The sequence below is a fragment of the Ovis aries genome, chromosome 4 (genome assembly GCF_016772045.2).
Source record: "Ovis aries strain OAR_USU_Benz2616 breed Rambouillet chromosome 4, ARS-UI_Ramb_v3.0, whole genome shotgun sequence".
Lineage (NCBI taxonomy): Eukaryota > Metazoa > Chordata > Mammalia > Artiodactyla > Bovidae > Ovis > Ovis aries.
Genome location: NC_056057.1, coordinates 48,817,489 through 48,844,902, shown reverse-complemented (window position 1 = coordinate 48,844,902; position 27,414 = coordinate 48,817,489). Strand labels below are relative to the sequence as shown.

At 40.3% G+C, this 27,414-nt stretch overlaps 1 protein-coding gene and 1 long non-coding RNA gene across 3 annotated transcripts in view; one reads left to right on the top strand and one right to left on the bottom strand.

Moving 5' to 3' along the window:
- The window catches only part of NAMPT (nicotinamide phosphoribosyltransferase), a 42,841-nt gene extending 38,449 nt beyond the window's left edge, over window positions 1-4,392 (top strand). For both annotated transcript variants that reach the window (XM_004007842.5, XM_060415009.1), the window contains exon 11: window positions 1,465-4,392. In XM_004007842.5, the coding sequence (XP_004007891.1) occupies window positions 1,465-1,575 (111 nt within the window). In that variant the 3' untranslated portion in view covers window positions 1,576-4,392. The remainder of the gene's footprint in view (window positions 1-1,464) is intronic.
- LOC132659734 (uncharacterized) overlaps window positions 1,708-27,414 on the bottom strand; it is a 45,792-nt gene continuing 20,085 nt past the window's right edge. The window contains exons 2-3 of the long non-coding RNA XR_009600480.1: window positions 20,999-21,147; window positions 1,708-19,621 (exon numbers count right to left, since the gene is read on the bottom strand). This is a non-coding gene — a long non-coding RNA (uncharacterized LOC132659734). The remainder of the gene's footprint in view (window positions 19,622-20,998; window positions 21,148-27,414) is intronic.

Genomic DNA, 27,414 nt, shown 5'->3' with positions numbered 1-27,414 from the left:
CCACTATGGAGATTCCTCCAGAAACTAAAAATAGAAGTATGATATGATTTAGCAATTGCATTTCTGGGTATATATCCAAAGAAAATGAAAGCACTGATTTGAAATGTGTGCATGAAATAATAAACCCATACATGAAATAATAGCACCATTATTTACAGTAATCCAAGATATGGAAGCAACCTAAGTGTCCATCAACAAATGAATGGGTAAAGAAAATGTGGTGCATGCAGCACATGGTGAAGTCTTACTCAGCTGTTAAAAGTGAAATTTTGTCACTTGAAACAACGTCAGTGGACCTGGAGGGTATTATGCCATGTGAAATAAGTCAGAGAAAGACAGATACTGAATGTTATCACTTGTAAAAGGAATCTAAAAAATAAATGAATATAATGAAACAGAAGTAGTGTCACAGATACAGACAACAAATCAGTGTTTACCAGTGGGGAGAGGGAAGCAGGGAGGGGTAAGGTAGGGGAATAGGAGGTACAAACTTCTTTGTATAAAATAAGTAAGGTACAAAGACATACTGTACAGCACAGGGAATATAGCCAATATTTTATAATAATTTTAAGTGGTTCATAATCTAAATCATTACATTGTATACCTGAAACTAATATTGTAAATCAACTATATTTCAATGAAAAAGGATAAAAAGGAAACAGCATAGTGACAGAAATATTAGATAATGTTATATGCTCACCTTCAGATGAAATGAAAAACTTTGGCACAATAGATTACTTCTATGGATTTTTTAAGAAAAACTAGAGGCAGATAATTCCTTACTAAAACAGGAATGCTTTGCCAGACTCAAAAGGGAATTTAGTCCTAATTCTCTTAATTTGTCTTTGCTATTTTTGTATGGATCAAATGGATTACATGTGTCAGTGACTTCTGGAATATACATAGTCTTTAAAATCAGTGACTATGTATTAGTCAAGAAATCAGTATCTATTAATGTTTCTGTTTGGGTTTGGTTTCTTATTTTTAGGGTTGACTTTTGTTTGTTTAAGGCAAAAGCTTATGATTAGTAAGCTTAGTAAATTCCAGGTTGATACGTTTAATTGGTGTCGAGTCTCTTGGCTAGGAACAGAGATGGTCTGGCAGGCTTTCCTTGCTGATCTGTCCGTCAGGATTATTAGCGACAGCCATAGTGCTTCTGGGCAGCCAAAGCAGTAAGCATCTACTAGATTTGTTTTGCCTTTAAGGAAAACTGTTTTAAGAATATAATACTTGAATCATTCCTTTTCAGAAAGTTAAACATGTCTACATTCCATTTTAGATCCGGGTCTTGCCTCCTCTGCCTGCTCCATCAGCATCCTTTCTATATAAAATCATTTCATAATGTGAACATTATCAGCATCTCTGTATTTGACTACTGAGTCTAATTCATGTAAGCATCACTGAAAATTTTTGTTTGATAGCCTAATATAACCATTAAATTTCAATATTGTTATATTTGTACAGGATCTTCTTCACACTGTCTTCAAGAATGGGAAGGTGACAAAAAGCTATTCTTTCGATGAAGTAAGAAAAAATGCACAGCTGAATATCGAACTGGAAGCAGCACCTCATTAGGCTTTGTTTTATGACTGGGTGTGTGTGTGTGTGCGCCTGCGTATGCGTGTGTGTGTGTTTACGTGCATGCACACACGTGTACCCCTGTGTGTGTGAGTATGTAATACATAATGTTTATTGTACAGATGTGTGGGGGTTCTTTGTGTTTTATGATACATTACAGCCAAATTATTTGTTGGTTTATGGACATACTGCCCTTTTCATTTTTTCTTTTTTCCAGTGTTTAGGTGATCTCAAATTAGGAAATGCTCTTAACCATGTAAAAGATAATTGCTAAAGTAAGCTTTTTAGGGCCCTTTGCCAATAGATAGTAATTCAATCTGGTATTGATCTTTTCACAAACAACCAAGAAACTTTTATATATAACTGAAGATCACATAAAAACAGATTTGCATAAAATTATCATGATTGCTTTATGTTTATATTTAACTTGTATTTTTGTACAAACAGATTGTGTAAGATATATTTAAAGTTTCAGTGATTTAACAGTCTTTCCAACTTTTCATGATTTTTATGAGCACAGACTTTCAAGAAAATACTTGAAAATACATTGCCTTTTGTCCATTAATCAGCAAATAAAACATGGCCTTAACAAAGTTGTTTGTGTTATTGTACAATTTGAAATTATGTCAGGACATACCCAACAGGATTACTAAACCTCACTGCCCCTTGTAAACTATGTATTAATCATTCTGCATTAAAGAAAATAATGGTTCTTACTGGAATGTCTAGGCACTGTACAGTGATTATACAAGTTGGTCATTGTATTGTACCAGTGAAATGCCAAATTGACAGGCCTGTACTGCAGTTTTATATGTCAGATATTGCCTGTGGCTCTGCACCTCAAGATTTTAAGGAGATTTTTAGAGAGAATTTCTGCTTACACTATAGAATATATACATAAATGTAAAATATTGACAAATACGGAAGTAATTATTTTAAAGTAATTACACTTCTGAATTTATTTTTCCTATTCTATAGTTGCTATGACTGAAATGAATTCGTGGAATGGGTAGTGAGTGTACTTATTTTAGATGTTTTGATTGTTATATTTTTCATTAAGTTTTTCAAAAATTAAATTGGATATTCGATTTTATGGACATCACTTACTAATTTTAAACTGAATCCCTCAATAAATAATGCTCAAGCAAGTACTTACTTAAATGAAGATAAATTATCCCAAATGAAAAATAAAATGACATGAGTTTGAAAAGAAGAATCTGATCCCACAATGGTAATTTGGCTGAATCCGAAGTGTTCAACACTGACATGTTCTAGAGTGATTAACTGCTAGATTCTGAGTCAGTCATCACACCTGACTAGAGACCAGGGTTTTGTAGATTCCTTTCTGTTCTAAGGCTGTGGCCAGCAGGCCAAATTCGGACTATTTTTTTGTAAATACATACTGTCTCTGACTGCTTTCTCACAACAACAGTAGAAGTTGAATCATTGCAATAGTGATCCTACAACCCACAAAGCCTGAAATGTTTATTATCCGGCCCTTTATAGAAAAGTATGTTAACCCCTGTGGTAAGAAAAAGAGTGTGCCTTGATATGTAGAGTTTTTCTCTTTTGTCTTCTCTTTTTTCATTTAAGAGTCTGATATTAGAAGACTATTTAGAAAAGCTTTAACAATATGACGTTAAAGTGAAATTTTACAAATTGAAAAGCCATATATTATTTGTCCTAAACAGTTACATGAGAAGGTATTTTATCATTAGAGTAATCTAATTAGAGATGTTATCTTTATTAAGCATCTTTTATAAGCATTATTAAGAAGAAGATGGGGTTTTGCAGATGATCTAATGACTTGTCTAATAAGAACAGTAGGCATCAGCCATACTCCTAGGAAAAGTTTTCATCCTGTATTCCCACCCCGGTAAAAAATAATTTTAAAGTGATTACTGTTTTTTAAATGTATCCAAGTGAAGAGTAATAGTAAGAAGAACACATAGTTTCTTCATAAAATGTGCTAAGGGGCTTACAGCAAAGGGGACGAAATTTACCAATAACAACTTTGATAACCACTCATAATTTTGATTTCATTAAACATTGGAATTACACTATAGACAACAGTCTTTGTACACTGAATTTCAGCAATTGCAGAGTATCTAGAGGGGTTTTATTTTAATACTTTTCACTGAATGCTAAAATCTGTACATTTGTACATGGCCAGTGATTGGGGGGGATGGAATGATTAACTGTGTTAGTTTTCAGGCACTTGGAATTGATTAATCCCAAATCTCCATCACGTAAGCACTTAGTATTTTGGCCATCTCCATTCTGAGAAGCAACTGGTTAACATGGATACCAAATAGAGCTCTATTGTGTCACCCGTAAATCAGCTTAATCTTTCAGATAAAAGCAAATGGCATGTATGAGTTTGCTCTAAATCATTAGATTTGCAGTTAGCAATTAATCCCCCTCAATTCATAATATGAAATATTTGTATTTTAAATAGAAGATAGGAGTTCTGCATTAACTCTTTATTTGTACTCTATAAAGTAAAATGGTTTTAATGATTATCCCTTATTTCTTTTCTTGAAATAAATTGTTATGAAAATTTTATAAGGAAATCCATCTTGGAAAACTAGAAAGAGAAAACAGCAAGGTAATTTTTGTTCTGTTTGCCATAATTTAGAATTCAAACTTAAACAAGTATTTTGTAGTTTTACATTCCTTTTTAACCCATTCAGTGGAGAATGTCAGCTTTTCTCCCAAGTTGTATGTTAAATCAATCTAATATGTATTCAGCATCAAAGATAAACATGTAATAAACATGGAAATAAAGTTTAGCTCTATTAGTGAAATGTTAAATTTGACTGTGTGCTTCAAATAATGGCATTTCCAGAGTTATCTTCTTTAGGTATTCTTCCAGTTCAAAGAATTAAGAGAATGAAAGAGGGAGAAATTTCTAGGATGACTCTTCCTTTCTACCTTGTGTAGCATATGGCAGTGCCTTTTAGTAAAGACACTGGAGGGAGATCAGATTGGGGGGCAGAGAGCACAGTTCGTCAGATAAGATTTGAGGTGCCCTCTCAGACATTTAAATGTGAGTTTTAGGTAGTTGGAGACACAGATTTGGACATGAATTTGATGTATAGATGGTCAGTGGAGACATAAGAAGGTACGTCTCTCGGCAGGGTGTAGAGTATGGCATAAACAAACCACAGGCTATAGGCCAAATCCAGCCCACCATCTGTTTTCTAAATAAAGTTTTGTTGGAACACAACCACGTCGATTAATTTAATTATTGTTCATGGCTGTTTTCATGCCACAGTGGCAGAGTTGATTAGTTGTGACAGACTTTATGGCCTGCAAAGCCTAAAGTAATTTATTATATGGCCCTTTAAACAAAAATGCATGAATCTCTGCTATAAAGAAAAAAGGGCAAAAACATAAGTATTTTCAAAAGCTAAGTGGCAGATGAGCCAGCAAAGGAGACTGACAAGCAGTAGCTAAAGAGGTTAAAGCCAGGAGGAGAATCATGGAAGCCCAGGGGAGGCATTTTCCTGCACAGGTGTTGAATACTACTGAGAGATCAAGTTCAGTGAGGGATGTAAAAGCAGCTATTGGATTTGACCTCTTGGTAGCAATAGGTAGCTTAGAGACATTCTCTCTCAGTAGTAGAGGAGGTGGAGGTCAGAAAGAAGCTACCTTACACACCTCCTGAGTGCTGGATGTATAGAGGAGGAGTAAGTGAGGCAACAGTGTCTCCCTTTCCCTTTGTAGCGACTACTTTGTCTCTGAGAAGGATGTGGGAAAGCGGAAGAAGTTGAAGGCCAAAGAGTTAGAGATCAGTATGGTACTGGGTTCCAAAAAAGGTGGAGGACCATGGAGTCCAAAGCACAGGTGAAAAGACTGACTAGATGTCTAGGAGTGTTTGTAATCTAGAAGATAAAGGAGAAGAAGCCAGACTGTATGCAGGCTTTGGTTTTCTCTGAAATTTGAGACCAGAGCAGATTAAAATGGATGTTTTAAAACAATTCTTATGGAGAGTCAAGTGGCCAGAGGTACTGGAGAACTATAGAATGGTGACAGAACTTAGTGAAATCTGCCTCTTGTGGTTTTATTTTTGTTCTCTCCCTAGTAACACCCTGGTGCCTAGGTACAGACAAAATAGATATGCATGGGATTTTTCCAGGTAAGTCTGATAGAACAAAGGACAATAATTGAATAATTACTAAAATTGAGTTGTCGAAAAATGGTCCTGTGGTATCTAAATGGAATACGTTAAGGATGTGAAAGCAACATACAGTGTCATGAAGACAGCAGAGTCTGATGGCAGCTCTGATCTACTGGGAGTTGTTAAGTAAGTCAAGAAGGACAAAAAATCCTCGCCTGATCTGAGAGGAGCAAGTTTATGCTGTGGTACAGTCTAAGGAATGATCTTGCAGTGGCTAAGTGAGAGAAAGATCACTGGAGACAAAAGCAAGGTCACAAAGCCTTAAAGATAAGTGGGTTTGATGGGTGGACATTTTAATTATCCAGAGTCGTCGTGGAGAAGAAAACTAAGTCAGGTGCCAACGTGCTCACAGAATGAAGGGAAGGGACCAGGAGGCAGCAATAAGGAGCGGTGTGAACCTCAAAGGATCAGGCAGTAGAGACCACTGACCCAGGCAAGCCTGCAAGAGGAGGAGCTCAGCCTCTTGGAAGGGCTCAGACAGGTGTGGACAAGTGAAAACTTGATTAAGAAGTGCTCTGTGTGTTGCCAGAGTCAATGTCCTTTACCAGGTGATCAAGCAATATTTGAGTTAATGAATGGACAGAAGGAAGAAATAATCTAGATTTTGAATTTCTTGGTTTCAGTAGCTTGCCACAACATCCCTTCCACTGCCACTAGTCCCAATCCCAAAGAAAGGCAGTGCAAAAGAAAGCTCAAACTACCGCACAATTGCACTCATCTCACATGCTAGTAAAGGAATGCTCAAAATCTCTAAGCCAGGCTTCAGCAATACATGAACTGTGAACTTCCAGATGTTCAAGCTGGTTTTAGAAAAGGCAGAGGAACCAGAGATCAAATTGCCAACATCCACTGGATCATCAAAAAAGCAAGAGAGTTCCAGAAAAACATCTATTTCTACTTTATTGACTATGCTAAAGCCTTTGACTGTGTGGATCACAATAAACTGTGGAAAATTCTGAAAGAGATGGGAATACCAGACCACCTGACCTGCCTCTTGAGAAACCTATGTGCAGGACAGGAAGCAACAGTTAGAAGTGGACATGGAACAACAGACTGGTTCCAAATAGGAAAAGGAGTACGTCAAGCCTGTATATTGTCACCCTGCTTATTTAACTTCCATGCAGAGTACATCATGAGAACACTGGGCTGGAAGAAGCACAAGCTGGAATCAAGATTGCCTAGAGAAATATCAATAACCTCAGATATGCAGATGACACCACCCTTGTGGCAGAAAGTGAAGAGGAGCTAAAAAGCCTCTTGATGAAAGAGGAGAGTGAAAAAGTTGGCTTAAAACTCAGCATTCAGAAAACGAAGATCATGGCGTCCGGTCCCATCACTTCATGGGAAATAGATGGGAAACAGTGGAAACAGTGTCAGACTTTATTTGGGGGGGGGGGGGCTCCAAAATCACTGCAGATTGTGATTGCAGCCATGAAATTAAAAGATGCTTACTCCTTGGAAGGAAAGTTATGATAAACATAGATAGCACATTCAAAAGCAGACACATTACTTTGCCAACAAAGGTCTATCTAGTCAAGGCTATGGTTTTTCCAGGAGTAATGTATGGATGTGAGAGTTGGACTGTGAAGAAAGCTGAGCACAGAGGAATTGATACTTTTAAACTGTGCTGTTGGAGAAGACTCTTGAGAGTCCCTTGGACTGTAAGGAGATCCAACCAGTCCATTCTAAAGGAGATCAGTTCTGGGTGTTCTTCAGAAGGAATGATGCTAAAGCTGAAACTCCAGTACTTTGGCCACCTCATGTGAAGAGTTGACTCATTGGAAAAGACTCTGATGCTGGGGAGGGATTGGGGGCAGGAGGAGAAGACGACGACAGAGGATGAGATGCATCACTGACTCGATGGACGTGAGTTTGAGTGAACTCCAGGAGTTGGTGATGGACAGGGAGGCCTGGCACACTGCGATTCATGGGGTTGCAAAGAGTCGGACATGACTGAGCGACTGAACTGAACTGAACTGATTCCCAGGTGTTCCAACCTTTAAATACATTTCTTGATTTTTTTGTTGTTTTTAATGTTTTAAGATTTACATGTTTAAAGAAACCATCTCAAGCTTTCTGCCCCGGTTAAAATCAGTCACCTCTTACTCAGGTTCTTCCCACCTCATTTTAATTTAATTTGGAAGTTTCTCTAATTTGTTCCCCCCAGAAACAACTCTGTCTTAATTGGTTCACAATTCTTCATTCCATTAAATTGTATTAAAATACTTATTTGTTCTTCCAGTAATGAGAAATACATTCTTGAATGGAATTTTATAATCATTTGAATTAACAACTTTACCAAAATTTTAAATTTTAACTAACATGAAAATGAGTCCTTGGTAATTAGGAATTTTCCTTGCATGCTCTCATATGGGCTGGTTGACCCCTCACCTCACTGGTATATAGAATTTTTGGTGACTTAATGGGTGTATTAACAAGGGACCTGGGGCTTTTACCACTCTTCAGGGCTCATGCTCTCTTGGTGAGTATAGTAAGCTGCCATTTGACTTTTCTACAAGTTTATAGCATAATCTCTGCAGAAAAATATAATTTTGGTTTACACTGATACATATTCACCCCAGAAAAAAGAAGCATCTTTCTTTAGTTGACAACAAAATATAATTAAACATACTGTTATCCTGAGGGCTCCCCTCATAGCTCAGTTGGTAAAGAAATCTGCAATGCAAGAGACCCAGGCTCGATTCCTTGGTTGGGAAGATCCCCTGGAGAAGGAAATGGCAACCCATTCCAGTATTTTTGCCTGGAGAATCCCATGGACAGAGGATCCTGGCAGGCTGCAGTCCGAGGGGTCGCAAGAGTCAGACACGTTTTAGCGACTAAACTACCACCACCACCGTTATCCTGACTTGCTTTTTTTTTTTTTTAATTCTGTAATTATCTTCTGAGCTGTTACTTCTATGAGTTAGACTCGAGAAGATGTTCTGTAGTTTTTATCCACATGGATCAGCTATTGTACTGAGGTGCTGTCCTGAGGGACTGACTACAAGTTTAATTCATTTAGGTCTTCCTGAATAGCCTGAAGATTTCTACCAGATCTCTGAACCTGGGGGGAAAAACAACGCTTATCTTCAGCCTCTCCCTTTCTATTCCTTTCTCCTCGGCCAATAAATAAACATGTTCCTGTTTCTCCCATCCTTTCAGAAAAAGAAGGAACTCCCTTAATAACAGCAGCACCTGTCTCCCTCTCCCATTCACATCCAGACTCTGTGTACATTTCCTCTCCATTTACCACCTCACTTCCTGTTCATCTCTCATCTGGTTCCCATCCCTCATTAAATAAAACAGAGGCCTCTTGATTGTCAAACAAATATTCTTAGTCATCCTATCAGGGGATCTCTCCTGTATTTGCCACTGTTAATAATTCATTCCCTGAAACTGCTTCTTCTTGTATGTTGTAACACCTTGGGTTCCTTCTCTCTCAGGGGCTCTTCACACATTTACCTTTTCAGTGTTGCCACACATCACACCATTTCCCTGCTTCTCTCCTTGCTTATGCTGCCTCTGGCTTACTCATTTCAGGTGCTAGGTGATAATGCCCCCCAAGCATCAGGCAACAATTCTGTCATCTGCCATTCTCACCCGATGCCATGTGCCCTCCCTCTGGCTTCCATAGGTACTGAGTGTATTTCTAAAACAGCTCTAAAGATGGTAACTTTTTCAAAGTATGCTCATATATATTAATGTCTTTTTTGGAAAATCCTTAACAGTAAATTCATGAAGTAAAATGTTTCATCAAAGTATGGGTTAAACAACTTAACATGTAAAGAGGATAAATTATTGGCCTAAGATTTCCTTGTATGTACTTAAGTTGTTCATAACCTTCCTTGGATCTTGGACCCCTGAGAATGTACTCAGAGCTATGGACCTTCTTCAGAGAAAAACTCTTATTGGCAAATAAAACTATCTACATATAACTATCTACATATAACTTAAAACTACACACTCTCTGCACTGACTCCTAGTTACAAGCAGACCTCAAAGACACTGCAGGTTCCATCCTGGACCACCTCAAAATAAACATCACAATGAAGTGAGTCACATGAAGTTTTGGCTTTCCCAGTGCCTATAAAAGTCAGGTTCACACTATACTATCATCAATTAAGTATGCAATAGCATGTCTAAAAAGACAATGTACATACTTTAATTTTAAAACATTTTATTTTTAATAAATTCTAAGCATCATCAACCATGCAGGGTTGCCACAAACCTTTAATTTGTAACAAACAAAATTTTAAAAAAAGCAAGTGCAATAAAATGAGGCCACCTGTAACTGCAGGGCAGAGATTAAGGGTGCACTCTACCAAATGCCCTTCCTTCTTTATTTGAGCTTCTAGTGGTACTCTTAAAAATTTTAAGATTTTAATCACCGTAAATTGTTCTTAAATCAAGGCAGAGTAATTAAATACAATTTTAATTCAGCTATCAATGGTTCTACAGACTTCATTGATGCAGATCCCAAAATTGATGGCTATTTTAAATGCCTTTTTTACAGATGGAGAAACAGAATCTTCTGTGTAAACCAACGACACCAAAATTTTGACAAATGCTCTCGGTATTTTTATAACTAGACAATTCTGTTTCCAGAAATGTAAACAGACTAGGTAATGACCACCTTCCCACTGAAAACAAAAAAAATGAACAGGTAACTTTTTTTTTTTTTTTTTTGGTATTGAATTAATAGGACAATAAGAAATTACTAGGTCAAAATCTAAGCGAAAAGGAGACCCGGAATAGAGAGTCAAGCCCTGAAGGTACCTTTGTCCTTGGGTATCTATCAAGCCTGTGGACTGTGAGCTTCAGTTTGTAGGGCCTCACAGGACATGTGAATAGAAATCAAAGACACTCTACAAAGCAGGCCCTGCAAAGAGCTACTTCAGGATGAAGAACTAGCAGTAAACCAACCCCCACACCAAGAGGGCCCTGCAAGAAAAACTGCTTTAGCTCTAGGCAGTCCGAGTTTAAAAAAACCTCTAAGAAGGTGTCACTGCAAGCTAGCCCATGCACCTAGTTGCAATCCAAATTCATACCCCTACATGTTACAGAAACTTCGAGCTGTAAATTTAGATTAAATTAGACTGGTAGAACTCTCTAAATGCCTGACAATGCAAATTATCTTCTGAAAGGATCCAATTTCATCCTAAGCCTCAAAGAATTCCCAAAATAATGTTCTAAGCCCCCTAAGGAAAATGAGCAATGCACAAAGAAATTACACAAGCAAACAGGACACCATGAATGAGAGCTACAGAAAAAGAACCCAGAAGTTTCAGATATGGAAATTATGAGCTATTATAAAACATGCATGTTTTCTTTAATGAAATTGCTTGAAAATACCTTCATGGAATAGTAAAGTTTTTTAATGACCTAACAAACTTGAAAAAGAGATTAACAGATTTGTTTAAATAAAAAATACAGAACCTGAAATTATCAGATTAGACAGCCGCAGAGGGAACCAAAGGGAAGACAGAAGGCGTTATTCAGAATGCAGCACAAAAGAAATAGACAAAATCAGAAAGAAGCAACATGAAAGAGGGAAAGGGCCTAACGTCTAATCAGAGCTATAAAAGGAAAAAAAAAAACAGGGTAGAAGCTATATTTCAAGAAATTAGGGTTCAGGATTTACCTGAACTGATAAGCAACAAGTGAAAGGTTAAAGAAGCTCAATGAATCGCAGGCAAGAGGAATTTTAAAAAGCCACACACAGACATGTTATAGTGAAACTGCAAATAGCACAGAAAGTGTCTTAAAAAGCAAAAAAAAAAAAAAAAAGCAGCCAGAGGATAAATGGTTATGTGAATTCCCTGGTGATCTAGTGGTTACAACTCTGTGCTCCCTCTGCCAAGGGCCCAGGTTGAATTCCTGGTCAGGGAACTAAGATCCCAGCAAGCCAAGGTGCGTGGCCAAAAACAAAAAAATGCATTCTAAGGACAGAGACCAACTGGACTCTGAGCAGTGGAAGCCAAGAGACAACACAATGACCTAAAAGGAAATAATTGCCAACCTGGCGCCCTACTCCCACAAAAAGATATTTTTTTGAGACTGAAAATAAACACATTTTCAGACCACCTACCACTGACAGATTGCCACTAGCATACCCTCACTAAAGAAAATTCTAGGAGATAAAAGAATGAAGAGCAATAGAAGTAGTAAATACATATGGGGCAACTAAACAAAACTGACTATATGAAAAAACAATGATAATTGTTTTAAATTTGTCTAACAAACTTAAATTGAACAATATTTAAAGTCTACAGGTATAGCCTAACTCAGGAGCAAGGTAAATGGAATTCAAAGTGTTCTAAGACACTTGAATTATCAGAATGAGATTAAATTTATTGACAGGTTTTAGACTTTGGTTAAATATGTATGTTGAATTAATAGGAATAGGAACAAGGAATGTTACTTTCAAACAGGAAAAGATCAAAATTTTTCAAAAGTTGGCCACAAATGAGAGAAAAGGAAACAAAAACAGGTAGGGCAAACAGAAAAATAATGGGACGTATGCTACATACATTCAATATATGTAGCATATATATGTAACATACATTCAGTATATGTAACATGTGAATGTACATAAATATTCTACACACACATACAGTGAAAAGAATTTTTTAATCCAACTATTTGCTACTTAGAAGAGACATGTCTAAAATATGCCAAAAGGATGAAAATATTTTTTAAATGAACAATTTACTGACAATAATTGCTGCTATTTTCCTTTAAATCAGAGGACTTGTTTGCTGGGGATTTCTGAACAAAGCAGGCTGAAACTACACATTGCATCACTGGTTCCCAAGGGGTGCCAACAAAGTGCGGCACTCACAAGGAACAGAGCTTCCAGCTCTAGGCTCAGAGCTTGCTTTACTAAGCTTGCGGGACAGTATGTGCCTCTGGCAAACAGCCGTCTCCCCTCAGATAATGGTGATGCCCAAGAAGCCACATTTAGGATTGTCAGGGGACACTTAACTGCAGGAAAAGATGCATCTGAGAAACAGTGCCTCCTGCTCTTTTTTTTCCCTGAAACTTTTAGCTTCCAGTTCTTGTATTTTTTACCCCCACACTCTATATCTTTACGCAGGGTTTACATGCATTCCCTTTTGTATTAGTAGGTGGAGTAGGAAAGGGATAGAGTGAGAATTACCTGTGGGGCCTTTCTAAAACATATTGATACATTTATTCCTGAACATATGATACATCCTTAGATATGACAGCAAAAGGGGTCTGTGTAGTTGGGATAGACCACTAGAGAATTCATAAACACTCATCATCTCTGGTAGAGAATCACTGTTCTGTATAAATCACTACTCAAATACTGATAAGGGATTTTACTCCTAAATGCTTTATAAACCTTATCACCTCCATCCTAAAACTTCACCAGCAGCACCCTCCCTTCTGCTTAGAGAACAAGGCACCGTGAAAGATGGCCAAGAATGGTTCCATGAGGTTTATACAACTTGTCACCACCTAGCCTGCCTGAGGAAAGAAAGGTCACAGTATTTTTCCTACAGGGAAGAACGAGGGGAATGACTTAGCTCTGGGAAAAGGACACATTTCAAACTATTTCCAGGTTCTGCAAATCTAGTAACATGTCAAAACATGTCCTTTCACAAACAAATGGAACCTAATCAAACTCACAAGCCTTTGCACAGCAATGGAAACAATAAACAAAACAAAAAGACAACTTATGGAAAGGGAGAAAATATTTTCACATGATGTGACCAAAAAGGGCTTAATTTCCAAAAATATACAAACAGCTCACACAGCTCAACAACAAAAAACCAAACAACCCAATCAGACAATGGACAGAAGACCTAAGTAGACATTTCCCCAAAGAAGACATACAGATGGTCGATAGACACATGAAAATATGCTCGACGTTGTTAATTATTAAGGAAGTGAAACAAAACAATGAGGACTTCCCTGGTGGTCCCGTGGTTAGGACTCTGAGATCCCACTGCAGGGACCACAGGTTTGATCCCTGGTTGGAGAACAAAGATCCTTCATGTTGCATGTTGTCAAATAAAAAAGACAATGAGGTACCCCCCTCACACCAGTCTGAAGAGCCATCATTAAAAAGTCTACAAATAATGAAATGCTGGAGAGGATGTGGAGAAAAGAGAACCCTGCTACACTGCTGGTTACAAGGTAAGCTGATGAAGCTACAGTGCAAAACAGTATGGAGGTTCTTTAAGAAAGTAAAAAGAGAGTTACCATATGATCCAGCAATCCCACTCTTGAGCATATATCTGGACAAAACTCTAATTCAAAAAGATACATGCACGCTAGTGTTCATAGCTGCACTATTTACAACAGCCAAGACATGGAAGCAACCTAAATGTCCATCAATAGATGAATGGATGAAGAAGATGATGTTCGTGTGTGTATATATAAATACATACATATGTACACACAGTGGATATTACTCAGTTATTAAAAAAGCCTGAAAGAAAGCCATTTGTGGTAACATGGATAGACCTAGAGATGACCATACTAAGTGAAATAAATCAGACCAAGGAAGAGAAATACCATATGATATCACTTATATGTGGAACCTAAAAATATGATACAAGTGAACTAATTTACAGAACAAAAGCAGACTCACAAACATAGAAAGCAAATTTATTGTTACCAAAGGGTAAAGAGGGTAGGGGAGGGAAAAATTAGGAGCTTGGGATTAGCAGATATGAACTACTATATATAAAACAGATAAACAAGACCCTGCTGTATAGCACCGGGAACTATACTCAGTATCTTGTAATAAACCACACCAGAAGAGAATCTGAAAAAGGATAGATACATATATATAAAACAATCACTTTGTTGTACACCTGAAACTAACAACAGTGTACATTAACTATACTTCAAATTTTAAAAAATTTTCTTTCCTCTTCTCGTCACATGTGATAACCTGGGAAAAAAAAATAAACCTTGAAGGAGCCTTCTAACAACAATTTCCATGTCCAAAAAGAGTTCTGAGTCTATATTATAGTTTCTGTGTTATCTATGATCTTCATCAGGGGCAAGTATTATTGTTGTTATAAAGAAATAACAACAAGCATTTTTAATAAACAGAATTACAAGTGCTGACCTCATCAGCCAAGACCATGGGGTGCCCAGGACTCTTCTGGAAATGAGTTTTCCCAAATGCTGGAGGAGGGTGAGACAAGCTTTCTGCTATCATGGGTCACTAGCTCATTGAAAAAACTGAGGATCACAAAACTAAAAAGCAATTTAATTTAGCATTGTGTACATATGTATATGTGTGTGTGTGTGTGTGTGTGTGTGCACAGATGTCATTCCCCTCTCTCTCAGCTAGTTTTGTAACTAGGAACAGAAAACAAAATAATATATATACTACCAACCTAGACAGCATATTAAAAAGCAGAGACATTATTTTGTCAACAAAGGTCCATCTAGTCAAGGCTATGGTTTTTCCAGTGATCATGTATGGATGTGAGAGCTGGACTATAAAGAAAGCTGAGCGCCGAAGAATTGACGCTTTTGAACTGTGGTGTTGGTGGAGACTCTTGAGAGTCCCTTGGACTCCAGGGAGATCCAACCAGTCCATCCTAAAGGAAATCAGTCCTGAATATTCATTGGAAGGACTGATGCTGAAGCTGAAACTCCAATACTTTGGCCACCTCATGCAAAGAGCTGACTCATTTGAAAAGACCCTGATGCTGGGAAAGATTGAGGGCAGGAGGAAAAGGGGACAACAGAGGATGAGATGGTTGGATGGCATCACTGACTCAATGGACATGGGTTTGGGTGGACTTCGGGAGTTGGTGATGGACAGGGAGGCCTGTCATGCTGCGGTTCATGGGATCGCAAAGAGTCGGACACGACTGAGCAACTGAACTGAACAGTTGAAAAGCTATCTCAATCCCATGTTATGTTCAGGGACACGTTAAATTTAATGGGACACATTAAAAATAGAACTCATTGGATAAAATGATTACTTTGGTGGGCTTTCATCTGTTTTTGCACGAATGCTATGCTCTGTGAGGGCTGGAACAAGGCCTGACCTTTTCGCTGCACAGGCCTCAGGCCTAAGCTGGGGCCTCGCCCCTGGAAGACATTCCCCAGGTACCTGCTGAGCAAATGGCACTTCCTAATCCTATTTACAATGCTCACTTCTCCCTCCCACCATCCCTCACCATCCTGCATTATCTCATCCTCCACCTGCCTCTTCTTTCCTGCCCCCAGGTCCTTATTACCTGGAGCCAAATACTGATGCTTTTCAACTGGTCAACCATTCAAGTAGCCCTCATTCACCTGCTTCTTGTGGGAGAACTCCAGACTAGAACTTCCACTTGCTTTAGGCAAAAAATGGTCAAATTAGACTGTTCTCCAACAGAACTCCAAACTACTACAAGTGGTACAAAGACCTCCTCAGGAATTCACAGGTCAGAAGGCCTGAACTCCCAGGGTACTCAGAACTCCCTAAACAAAATATCTGATTCCAGGACATGGAAACAACCTAGATGTCCATCAGCAGATGAATGGGTAAGAAAGCTGTGGTACATATACACAATGGAGTATTACTCAGACATTAAAAAGAATACATTTGAATCAGTTCTGATGAGATGGATGAAACTGGAGCTGATTATACAGAGTGAAGTAAGCCAGAAAGAAAAACACCAATACAGTATACTAACACATATATATGGAATTTAGAAAGATGGCAATAATGACCCTGTATGCAAGACAGCAAAAAAGACACAGATGTGTATAGCGGACTTTTGGACTCAGAGGGAGAGGTAGAGGGTGGGATGATTTGGGAGAATGGCATTGAAACATGTATACTATCATGTAAGAATCAAATCACCAGTCTATGTCCAATGCAGGATACAGCATGCTTGGGGCTGGAGCACAGGGATGACCCAGAGGGATGTTGTGGGGAGGGAGGTGGGGGGGGGGGGTTCATGTTTGGGATCACATGTACAGCGGTGGTGGATTCGTGTCAATGTATGGCAAAACCAATACAGTATTATTAAAAAAAAAGAAATTAAAATATAATTTAAATTGATTTTTAATCAATCAGTACATGTATAAAAATTTTTTTAAAAAATATCTGATTCTCCAGACCATCATTTTTACTTGTTCGTTTCTACATTTTGGCCACAATCTTTAGTAAGAAACACATTTCACACACTACATACATATGTTACCAAAACCCTTACTTGGTGCAGTCTTCTTACCCTGCTGCATCTGTCGTTTGAGTCTATTCTAGTCTACTGTTTTGGGAATGCTGGTTCTAGGCCACAAAATTGGATGTCTTGAACCACTAGTGGTCACGATCTGCAGTTAGAAACCACTGGCCTAAATTGACCCAGAATAGCAGCACCCACCCTGGTCTTAAACTCACAAGACCATAGCTCTCCAGGAAGCCCACATCATGTCGTTCCCGAGCCACACTCAGGAATAGCCTATGGTTCATACTCCAACCATAACCAGATAAGCTTCAGGAATGTGGTGAGTAAACAGACATTCTCACTGTGCCACTTCCCACATAAATAAAAAAATGAACAATTATGCTTGCTAACTCTGTGCTAGGCATGCTAGGTACTTTGCATGAATGGCCTTCCTTAATCCCCTCAACAACTCTCTGTGGCAGGCATCATCCCCACTTTGGAGCCGAAAACAGCTGATGAAAACAAATAGAAAGTAACAAGCTAGTGAGGAACAGAGTCAGACTTCCAGCCAGGGCTGTGTGACTCCACAGGCCACCATGCTCATCTTCCCGGCTACACTGCATCAGCCATAAGAAAAAGTCTTTCCTTCTTTTCCTTACCCCTTTGCCTGTCCACAATGCAGCATCTCACTCCAGATCTAGCCTTCTGTCACTTCCGCCAAGGACGCCACTATTTGCCAAACTCTAGATATACAACAGGCATTTTATTTTCCACAAGGTTCTACAGTACCTGGTCATTGTGCGTGCAGTGTGTGGAGTATGGGTGTGTGTGGATGTGTGTGTGTCTATTGCTCTTCTGCTGTCAAAACCACACACAGGCTTTCTGCAAAGAGGCGACTGCAGGCCTCAGAGCTGGACATCAGGCTCCACGGTTCTCTTTTTCTGGTGCCTCATCTGACCCAGCTACTTGAGAATGACGAGCTAGAGAATTCCAGCTATTTTTAGCTCTTCTGACGCTGACCTAGGCTATTCACTGAGGAACCGGCAGGAGCTGGGAAGGGCTGTATCAGCCTCATCAAAACAACTTCTCAGGCAGCTGACTACCTGCAGTGCTGGGACACGGGGTGAAAATAAATGCTATGTGCAGAGCTTTCCAAGTGGGGAAGGAAAGAGCAGGCAATCCAGGATGTCCACCAGCAGTCCAGACTGCCACTGAGCCAGCTCAGGCTGTGGGCAACAAGAGAGCAAAGACCATAAAGGAGGAGGAGATGGGGGTACCCTAACAAACCTACAACTAGCCAACCCCCAAGAGCAAAAAACCATGGAAAGAGCCAGAGGTGGGCTCTCTACCCTGACCACCTCCTTGAGCTTTACTCAAAGGTTTTCCAGTGTACGTGGTACCATGTGAAACTGGGAACGACCTGCCTGGACTATGTGCTTGGAGAAGTATCCCGCGTTCACACCCCGGTAAAGGGGCCTCAGTCTGCTAGACACAGACTAACTCCTTTGGTTGGAACATGTCCTTGTCAGACTGGAATACTCAAAGGCATCTACCTGCCCAGGTGACAATTCAGCACACATCCTGATCCAATATCACTTTGAAAAACTTTCTAGATCTACTGCTTTAAGAATACACAGAGAGGATAGGTATACAGAGATATGTGGAATATATATGTGAACGTGTAGAATATTCAGAAGGAGAGAGATTATACTTGACACTTTTACTCTAAGAGACCCACATTAGGAGTGATAATAAGCACTTGAGACAAAAACTACCTTTCAGTTCCTTATGAATGGACACATTTGCTCAAAGAACTCCAGCCCAAAAGAGCAAATCAGGCCTTTTTGAATCATTTGAACTGGTGTTTTCCTCTTGATTTAGGTAGACTAAAAAGGACTAGTTTCTCAGCCTTTCTCTGTTTTTCAGAGTGCTGTGTGAAAGAGAACAGCATTCTGCAGTATTTTTCTAAGTACTTCATTTGTGAGTTTCTCTACCTTTCATTTCTCCCTTTGATTTACATTGTTCTTCCATAGCTTGTATCACTGTCTTATTCCATTTTAGCTTGTTTTAAATTTAGGTTACGGCTTTCATCTTGTTTGTGAGCATGTCCTTGTGTGCTTCCCTCATCGGAAGGAATGTTATTCTTCTCTTTCTATTTTTTCTTATAAGAACTGTGTACGAACATGAACCACAATCTTTTCCTGTCGCTCTACTTAAGTAAAATGAATTTTCTTTTCATTTTTGCAAAGGGTAGATGCCAATCATTTTTTTTCACCTCCTATCTCTAAAGTTCATTCTGTTTCATAACAACAAACATGTGGCCTCGATACTTTCTAAAACATGTTCCAATTTGCCCTCCCTCATTTTTCCGCATTCCCTCCTTCCTCTGTCCCTATTTTCCTTTTTCTGCTCCGTTTTGATCCTACTTCCATGCCTTTTTCCTCATGGTAGTACTAAGAAGGCTTAGCAGAAGAAAAAAACATGCAGCAGTGATTCATATAACACATAAAGCCTAATATATTTACTTTAGAAAACAATTTGCCAACCTCTTCTCTAGGGCAGCTTCTTCTCTGGAGGGTTCCTTCATATTCTCTATAATCGAGGTGATGCTTCATATTCTCTATAACGGAGGTGATGCTGTCAATCATGGTACACCATCACAGCAATGAGATGGGACCCGAGCAGGTGGTAATATATGGATTATTCCCTAGAGGTAAATGCAGACATTAGAAGAGAGATCTTTCTATCAGGGTGCTTAGCCAAGGATGTGCTCTATTAGGGCATTTGCCTATAGGTTCGTGACTCTCAGGCTGCCTGTGGACATTGCTGTTAGCCACATAGAGGAAGCCTGTGTCCAATGAGAGAAAAGGAGGCTCGGATTGTGAAGGAAGCCACGGTGGCTAACAGACCCTCTAAATCAAGCTGACACAGCTGCATGTCTGGACTTTCCAGTTTCATGAGCCAATAAATTCACTTTTCTGCTCGAGCTCATTTGAGGTAGATTCTGATATTGCAACCTAAAAAGTCGCAGACTAACACAGTTGTATACATGAAGACACATGTATTACTACATGGCTATTTAAAGGATTTTTCTCAAATTACTCCCTACTCCATTTTTCCTGGGGTTTTTGTTTGTTGTTTTTAGCTAAGAAGAGGATTAAAGACAAAAGTCATAAGAGCTTACCAATGGATGAAAGAGAAAAAATTACTTTGGCAGCAGTAGAATTCCTTAGCTAAGAGTTTATAAATTAGCCTCAATGCTTTAAAAGTATGCTTACGGTTTATAACTAAAATGAAGGGAAGTAATTGGGTTAGTGAGAACAACTAACATCACAAGGGCCAGGGCTGACAGAGTTTAAAAATGTAAAAGACTATTTTGTGAAATGGAGCTTATCAGAATCATCAGTGGAGCTTTTATTTTCTTTAAAAAATTTTTTTGAAAGGCTATAGCAAATACCTACTGTGGTAACACAGATACACAGAAAAGTTTGAGAATGACTGCTCTAATATAGTCACCCTAATGTTTTAAGAATTATGTATATTTTATATTTTGCTGACCTTAGGGCTTTTCTAAATGATAAAGGTTCAGATTTATTTCTGTCATCTCTAAACATACAGTCATATCCCCTCCAGGCAGTTTCAGCGATGCTACATAACAAGTTTTCAGTTGATCACACATAGCTGTAATAAAGCTTTGGGTAAATGTGTTAGATTTTTTTAATACCAAGGTCAAATCCCAAACAAAAATTAACAATCACTAGGGTATCAGAAAACCACAGAGCTTTCTTACGATCACAGACTCGTAAAGATTTATGATACTAGCAGAGCAATAGTCTCTTTATCTTGAATAAGAGAGTGAACAAAAATCTGACCCAGATAAATAATTTAGGCTTGGCTTTAATTAGTTTCTGATGCGATTCTCTGGATACTAAAATCATTTATATGTAAGCATGACAGACGCCAAGCCCTCGGGCTCTTGAAAGCAACCGCTCTTCAGCCTTCATTAGAGTGGCTGAGAAGACCGCTAAATGCACTCTTAGACACGAGAGTGGCAACAAGGAGCCCAGGATGACTACAAACTCACCTGCAAACCCCAAGGGTGAAACAACACTCAGCAGTTCCATGGAACCATCAGTGCTACCGAGTGGAGCCTCTGGGTCAAGTCCACGATGGAGGACCCCTTCAGGTCTACTGGTAAGTGCACTGCAATCTGTCCACAGAGCTCTTGTCCTCCTTCATGCCAGAGAAGAGAGATGTGTGAGGGCCAGCCAGGAAGAAACAAATCACTACAATTTTTTGTGATTTTTTTTTTAATATATAAAATAACTCTTTTCTGTACCTTTTCTCTTCAAGTCTCTGAAATCAGAGAGAGCTAGCTCTTGATATGGATGGAGGGGTGGATCAAAAGGATGTCAATCATCCTGTGTTGTGCTTCATCTGTTCCAAAACAGTGAATGCACTTCTCCCTGATTTGATCTTCTAAAGACTCAACTTGGCCATTTCCCAGGCATCTCAACAAGCTGCCCAACAATCAGATCTTGGGCCACAGGTTGGTAGTAATTCTTTGAATAATTCCTTCCCACACATCCTGTCCCCAACCACTTCCTAGAAGCTCAGGGTGACTTGCAACCAAGAGGTTTTCATTTATTTCCGGTGTTGATCCTGTCTAGAAAAAGAACTCCTGCCAGGCCCTTAGTAGTAGCAGCAGTAGTTATTAGCAAAAAATAATAATAATAATAATGACAAATACTATCACCTTTGATTTCATAACAATCCTGTGAGGGGAGGTAAGTGCTATGATCTTCACTCTGGATTAAAAGATAGATTTGGAAAAGTGAAGCTAGACAGGAAGAGAGCAGAGCCTTGAAATTCCAGTTTTTTAGCTATAACTCAGGTCAAGGGTCGGAGAAGGCAATGGCAACCCACTCCAGGACTCTTGCCTGGAAAATCCCACGGATGGAGGAGTCTGGTAGGCTGCAGTCCATGGGGTCGCTAAGAGTTGGGCACAATTGAGCGACTTCCCTTTCACTTTTCACTTCCATGCATTGGAGAAGGAAATGGCAACCAACTCCAGTGTTCTTGCCTGGAGAATCCCAGGGACAGGGGAGCCTGGTGGGCTGCCGTCTATGGGGTCGCATGAGTCAGACTCGACTGAAGCGACTTAGTAGTAGCAGTAGTAGCAGTAAGCTGCCCAGTCTGTGGCACTCTGTAATGGCCTCCCTAGCACACTAACAGAACTGGCTCTTCTGAGTTTCACCTTTCCAGAATGCACACTTTTTGATAAAGGCATGGAATGCTGTGAATTGTGACACTCGAAAGCAAGTTAGAGCAGGAACTCACTGAGTACAACTCTTGTTTCACAACAAGAACACCAAAATCCAGGAAGGGTGAGCAGCTTGCCCATGTTTTCACAATGGCAGAGCCATGATGGAAGCCCAGACTCCCTGACTTCAAGACCACACCTCTTTCCACCCAGACCTGGTTGTACCCAAACTGCAAAGACCGTTGTTGAATACTGGTTGCATGCCCCTGAATTATGACACCTTAAGCTGGAGATGGCTATGTCTTACTGGCATGGCAATCAGAAGAGTGGGCCCATTTTACTCCCTGGGGAAACTGACCAAACTGACCAGGGAGGCCACTGCTGGGAGGCCTAGAAGCATCTGCTCTCTGCAGGTACACTGCATCGCTGGTCCTTCCCCAGATGGTCAATCCACAGAACTGGGAGGCTGGAAAGAATTCTACATTAGCTCAGATGCCAAGAAAGAACCAGCAACTGCAACACATGTTTGCATAGGATCTTATGGAATTCAGTTCAGAATAAACTTTCTGATCCCCAAGTAAATGCTCAAGAACGGAGGCATTTCTTTCTTCTCCTCTGTCTTTATATGAAAAACTAGTCCTGGGCTATTTACCTTCAGTCATGCAGATTGAGAGTGGCGGCCTGGAGTTTTTAAGTGTCTTGTCCTCCCAAGTCAGAAGGCTTGGTCCCCTCCCCGAAAGTCCCCCAAAAGTGCAAGAAGAAAATACTTCACGGAATGGGCTAGAGTAGACCCTTGGTTTCTGCCCCACTCAGTAAACATGCCAAGTACTAGGTAATGACAAGTTTAAAGGGGCGGCAATTAATGAAACCCTGGTAAGGCATGGCTTTGTCTCCCAAGTCAAGAGAAGGTGAGGGATTCCTGCTGCTATTGACTTTCTGGGACTGGGCTTCTCTAGATTTTATCTCTCGGCAGAAGGAATGAGGAAGAGCTACGATGAAAGTGGCTCGGAGCTCCAAGGAGTGGATGGCCAAGAAACGGTCATGGACCATCGTAGGGCACCAGAGAAGTCCTGTGTTCAGACGCTCAGATGCTGGCCTGTGGAAGGAAACCAGGCCCAGCTTGGGCACTCAGGGCCTGAGGAGGTGCCCCTGTCCCTCTTTACCACCACACCTCCTTAGCCATTGGACCAGCCAGTGTCTCCCTCCTGGGGAATCTGGACTCAAATTCAACCCCAATCAGATTGTGTTCATAAATGGAAGAAATATGATGCAGAAGCTGTTGGTAATGGCCATTTCTACCAAGCGGATTAGAAAGTAGAGAAAACTCCCCTACAGAGAGAGAGAGAGCAGACTTGCAGACAAGCAGGAAAAAGAGACAGAAAGGGAATCCCTAAGTTTCCATGGGGCTTTGACCCCTAGTTCCAGAACATCCCTAAGGTCCAGCTGCCTCATGACCTCGTGTTCCCTGAGAATATTTTCCTTTAAGCTAGCTCATGTAGCCTTCTGTTGCTTACAGCCTCAAGAACTCATTTATCAGAAATCATCTATGAAACCACTGACTGGGGAATGGCTGAGGCCATAGCACCGTGGGACTCTCCTGAGCACCTCCCAGGGGCCTTGCAAATCCACCTAGCAATACCTTTGAAGCCATATTTTGCCACTTCACAGATGAAGATGAATTTGAGTTGACATTGACCTGATATTATCCAGATACTCCCCTCACCCCATATTATACTTTGAGCTGGCAAACTAACCACAGCCAAAGTCTTGAGTTCCTTCTAGATGACACGCTCTAAGAAGGAGAGTAATGGGTAACACTGTGTGTTAGTTGCTCAGTCAGGTCCAACTCTTTGCAACCCCAGGGACTGTAGCTCACCAGGCTCCTCTGTTCATGGAATTCTCCAGGCAAGAATACTGGAGTGGGTTGCCATTTCCTTTCCAGGGGATCTTCCTGACCCAGGGATAGAACCCAGGTCTCCTGCACTGCAGGTGGATTCTTTACCATCTGAGCCTCTAGGGAAGCCCTTGGGGCACAGTCCCCTTATTGGAAATTCTTGGCCCAGAGTTTTACAAATTCAGAATTTTTGAGGTTATAAAAAGCATGACCCCTAATCAAACACATGAACATTTCTGTAGCAAAATGCACAATGATCTTTTTAAGTGGGTTAAATCAAAATAATAGTTTATATCAATGTTAGTTTCCTGCCAAGCAGATCAGATCAGGCCAGGTTTTGCCTTCTAGTGAGTTACTAAAAACCTTATTTTCAGAGCTTTCTATATTGTGGTCACAGACTATTGCTAATCCCTATTTAATATTAACAGATAAAAACCTGATGACCAGAGAGGGAGAGTATTGATACTTTACTTAGGGTGATCCAGATAATAGTAGACCAAATGGGAATTCAAAGCGAAGCTGTCTGGCTCCAAAGCCTACAGCCTTAACTCCCCCTACATCCTGACGCCCCACTGCTATACTGTTTCTCCAACTGGACACTGCATGAGGGAGTCAGGCTGGTCCCAGACCTGGAAACCACATGGAGAACAATTAGGAGAATGAGAGCAAAGAGCAGCGAAAGCCAAAGAGGAGATGTGTCCATTTTCCTCAGCTACCTGTCTCCCTCCCGAATTCCTTCCCCAATTCCATTTTTCATAAGAGGACATCGGGCTACCAAAGACACTGGAAGCAACTGCAGGGAGAAAGAGGCTCTGAGATTGGAGACAGGACCTGAGAGTGTGTACGATGAGCAGAGGAGAGCTGTGAATTAGAGGCTGGCTGCCAACAGCCTCAGATCTTTATCTTTCTTGCATTCATTCATCAATGAATTAATGAGCAAGAAACTGTGCCTCCATCTTGGGAAATGTGTTAGCTTTGTTTCTTTTTTTATGTGCGTGTGTGTGTGTTAAAGTCTGTGGTTATAAACTAGAGAAAATATAATGTGAGTTCTGTGGTTGAGATGGCCAGGTGTCAGGAACATCCAAGCTTCCCTCTTAACGCAACTCCAGCTGGAGTTTACTCTCCCAGCATCCTTCAGAACTTGCGTTTGGTCAATAGGGTGTGGGCAGAAAAATGAGGTGTGTCCTTTCTGAGTTATGCCCCTAAAAGAAACATGCATTCTGCCCCTGGCCTTCCCCCTTCCTGCTACCTAGATGATGTCACAAGCTAAAGCAAACACTTTAGACTCAGAGATGGAAATCTTGTGTTGAGAAACAGAACTGCCTTGCCAGCATGGACAGCTCACCTCCAGAATATTACACTGAGAAAAATAAGCTTCTGCCTTGTTTAAACTATTATAATTGGGGGAGGGTCTTGGTTTCAACAGCTAGGCTATTACTCTGACTAATAACAAGTTTTAAAGTCTTTTTTAGCAATTTAGAACATTCCTGCTCTGCACTTGGTCTGCCTCTACCTGGGACTACTACCCAAATAACTTCTCCATATTTTTTGGTTTTTTATTTTATCCTTACTATTTTTCAAGTTAATTTCTGTGTCCCAGTACATACTGTGTTTGCAACCTTCCACTTGCAGAAAGGAAACACTTTAGAGAAGGCCTGCTAGGAGCCAGTTACTATGCTAAGTGCCTGACCTGCAATGTCTTGTTCAATTTAACAGATGTGAGTCCAATATCATCATTTTTATTTTATAAAAAAGAAACAGGCTCAGAGCAGTTAGGGGTCTTGTCCAAGGTGACACAGCTAGGAAGTGGCAGGGTTTGGCTTTGAAGCCAGCTGATGTCCAGGTTGGTTCCTTCCACTACTCTACATTTACACTGCGATGAGCACATCACAGGCGGCATTCAGGTTGTGAGTTTGCTTTTCTTCTGGCTATAATTGATTTCATCAGTGTTTACTCTGTGACATCTCTATGCAACCTGCAATCCCTTAGGGCCATGTCTGTTTTATTTTTTATAAATTGTGAGGAATACTCAGAACCTAAAACTTACCATTTACCCCATTTTAAGTGCACAGTTCTGTGGCTTTAAGTGAATTTATATTGTTATACAACCATTCACCAATATCTACCTCCAAAACTTTTTCATCACCCCTAAAAAAATATGGGACGGTTCACAAGTTTGTGTGCTCACAGGGACTACATAAATCATCTCTGCTTTGTTTCATGTGCTGCCCAAGTGAACACAGCAGGCATGTGACTAAGTCACCAGTTTTCTAGTTGTTGGTTCCTTTCCTGCTTTTCTTTCTTTTTTCTTTCTGTGACCTGCTGTATGATCTGCTAGTAATGAACTGTCCTATTCACAGATGTGTGTTAAGTCTGGCCCCCTTGATTCACTGGTGAGACCACTGAGGCTCTAACAGGCAGGACTCCTGACCCTGCCTGAAGCTCTCTCCACCTTGACATCTGCTGGCAAGTCTTGCCCAATGCCTTTCCTTTCCCTCTTAAGTCTGTTTAAGGCTTTCTCTCCCTAAAAGCCAAAAGTCTGTTTAAAAGCCTCAATCCTATCAGCTCCTTACACAGGCCCACCCCAGGCCCAGTGCTAGGGTGCTACAAGAAGACCTTAAAAATATTGGCAGTCTCATAAATGCTAGACTTTTCTTCCCAGATCCCCATGTTAGGACAGCAGGGCGTGCTGGCTGACAGCCCTCAGCTATCAGCCCTCTGGATAGTCCCTTCCCAGGGCAGATGGCAGCCTGCATCCAGAGACCCAAACTGGCCAGCGTGAAGGCCATCCTTGCTCCAAGCTCTCTGTGAGGCTGCTGAGGCCAGTTGTGACTCCCTGCAGCCCAACCCTCCCTCTGCCCAGTGTGGTTCCTTCCCCAATAGCCCCTCTAATCAACCTCTTGCACAAAAACCGCCCATGAGCCTACCTGCAAGAGCCCACCAAAATAAAAACAACAACGAGGAGGTTTTGGTTAATAAATGTTTAAAGAATGGTTTACCCATGCCACATCAAGTCAACTCCATTAATTATTCCCTTTCATATTCATGAGCATCTCAAGTGTCAGTACCTCTAGTAATAATCCATAGGTAAAAAGTTCTCACTTTATGTAAATCCCCAGCCTATATGTAGTCATTGTAGAGCATGTGTCGATAATGATAAATTATGGTGTTTTCCATTTTTTTGGCTTGGAGGATCCTAGTTCCCGAACCAGGGATTGAACCCAGGCTACTGCAGTGAAAGCTCCAAGTCCTAGCCCCCGGGCCACCAAGGAATTCCAATTAACGGTAAATTAAATGCAGCACTTACAGCCAAATAATTTCTAAGGCAAAATTATTAGATTGA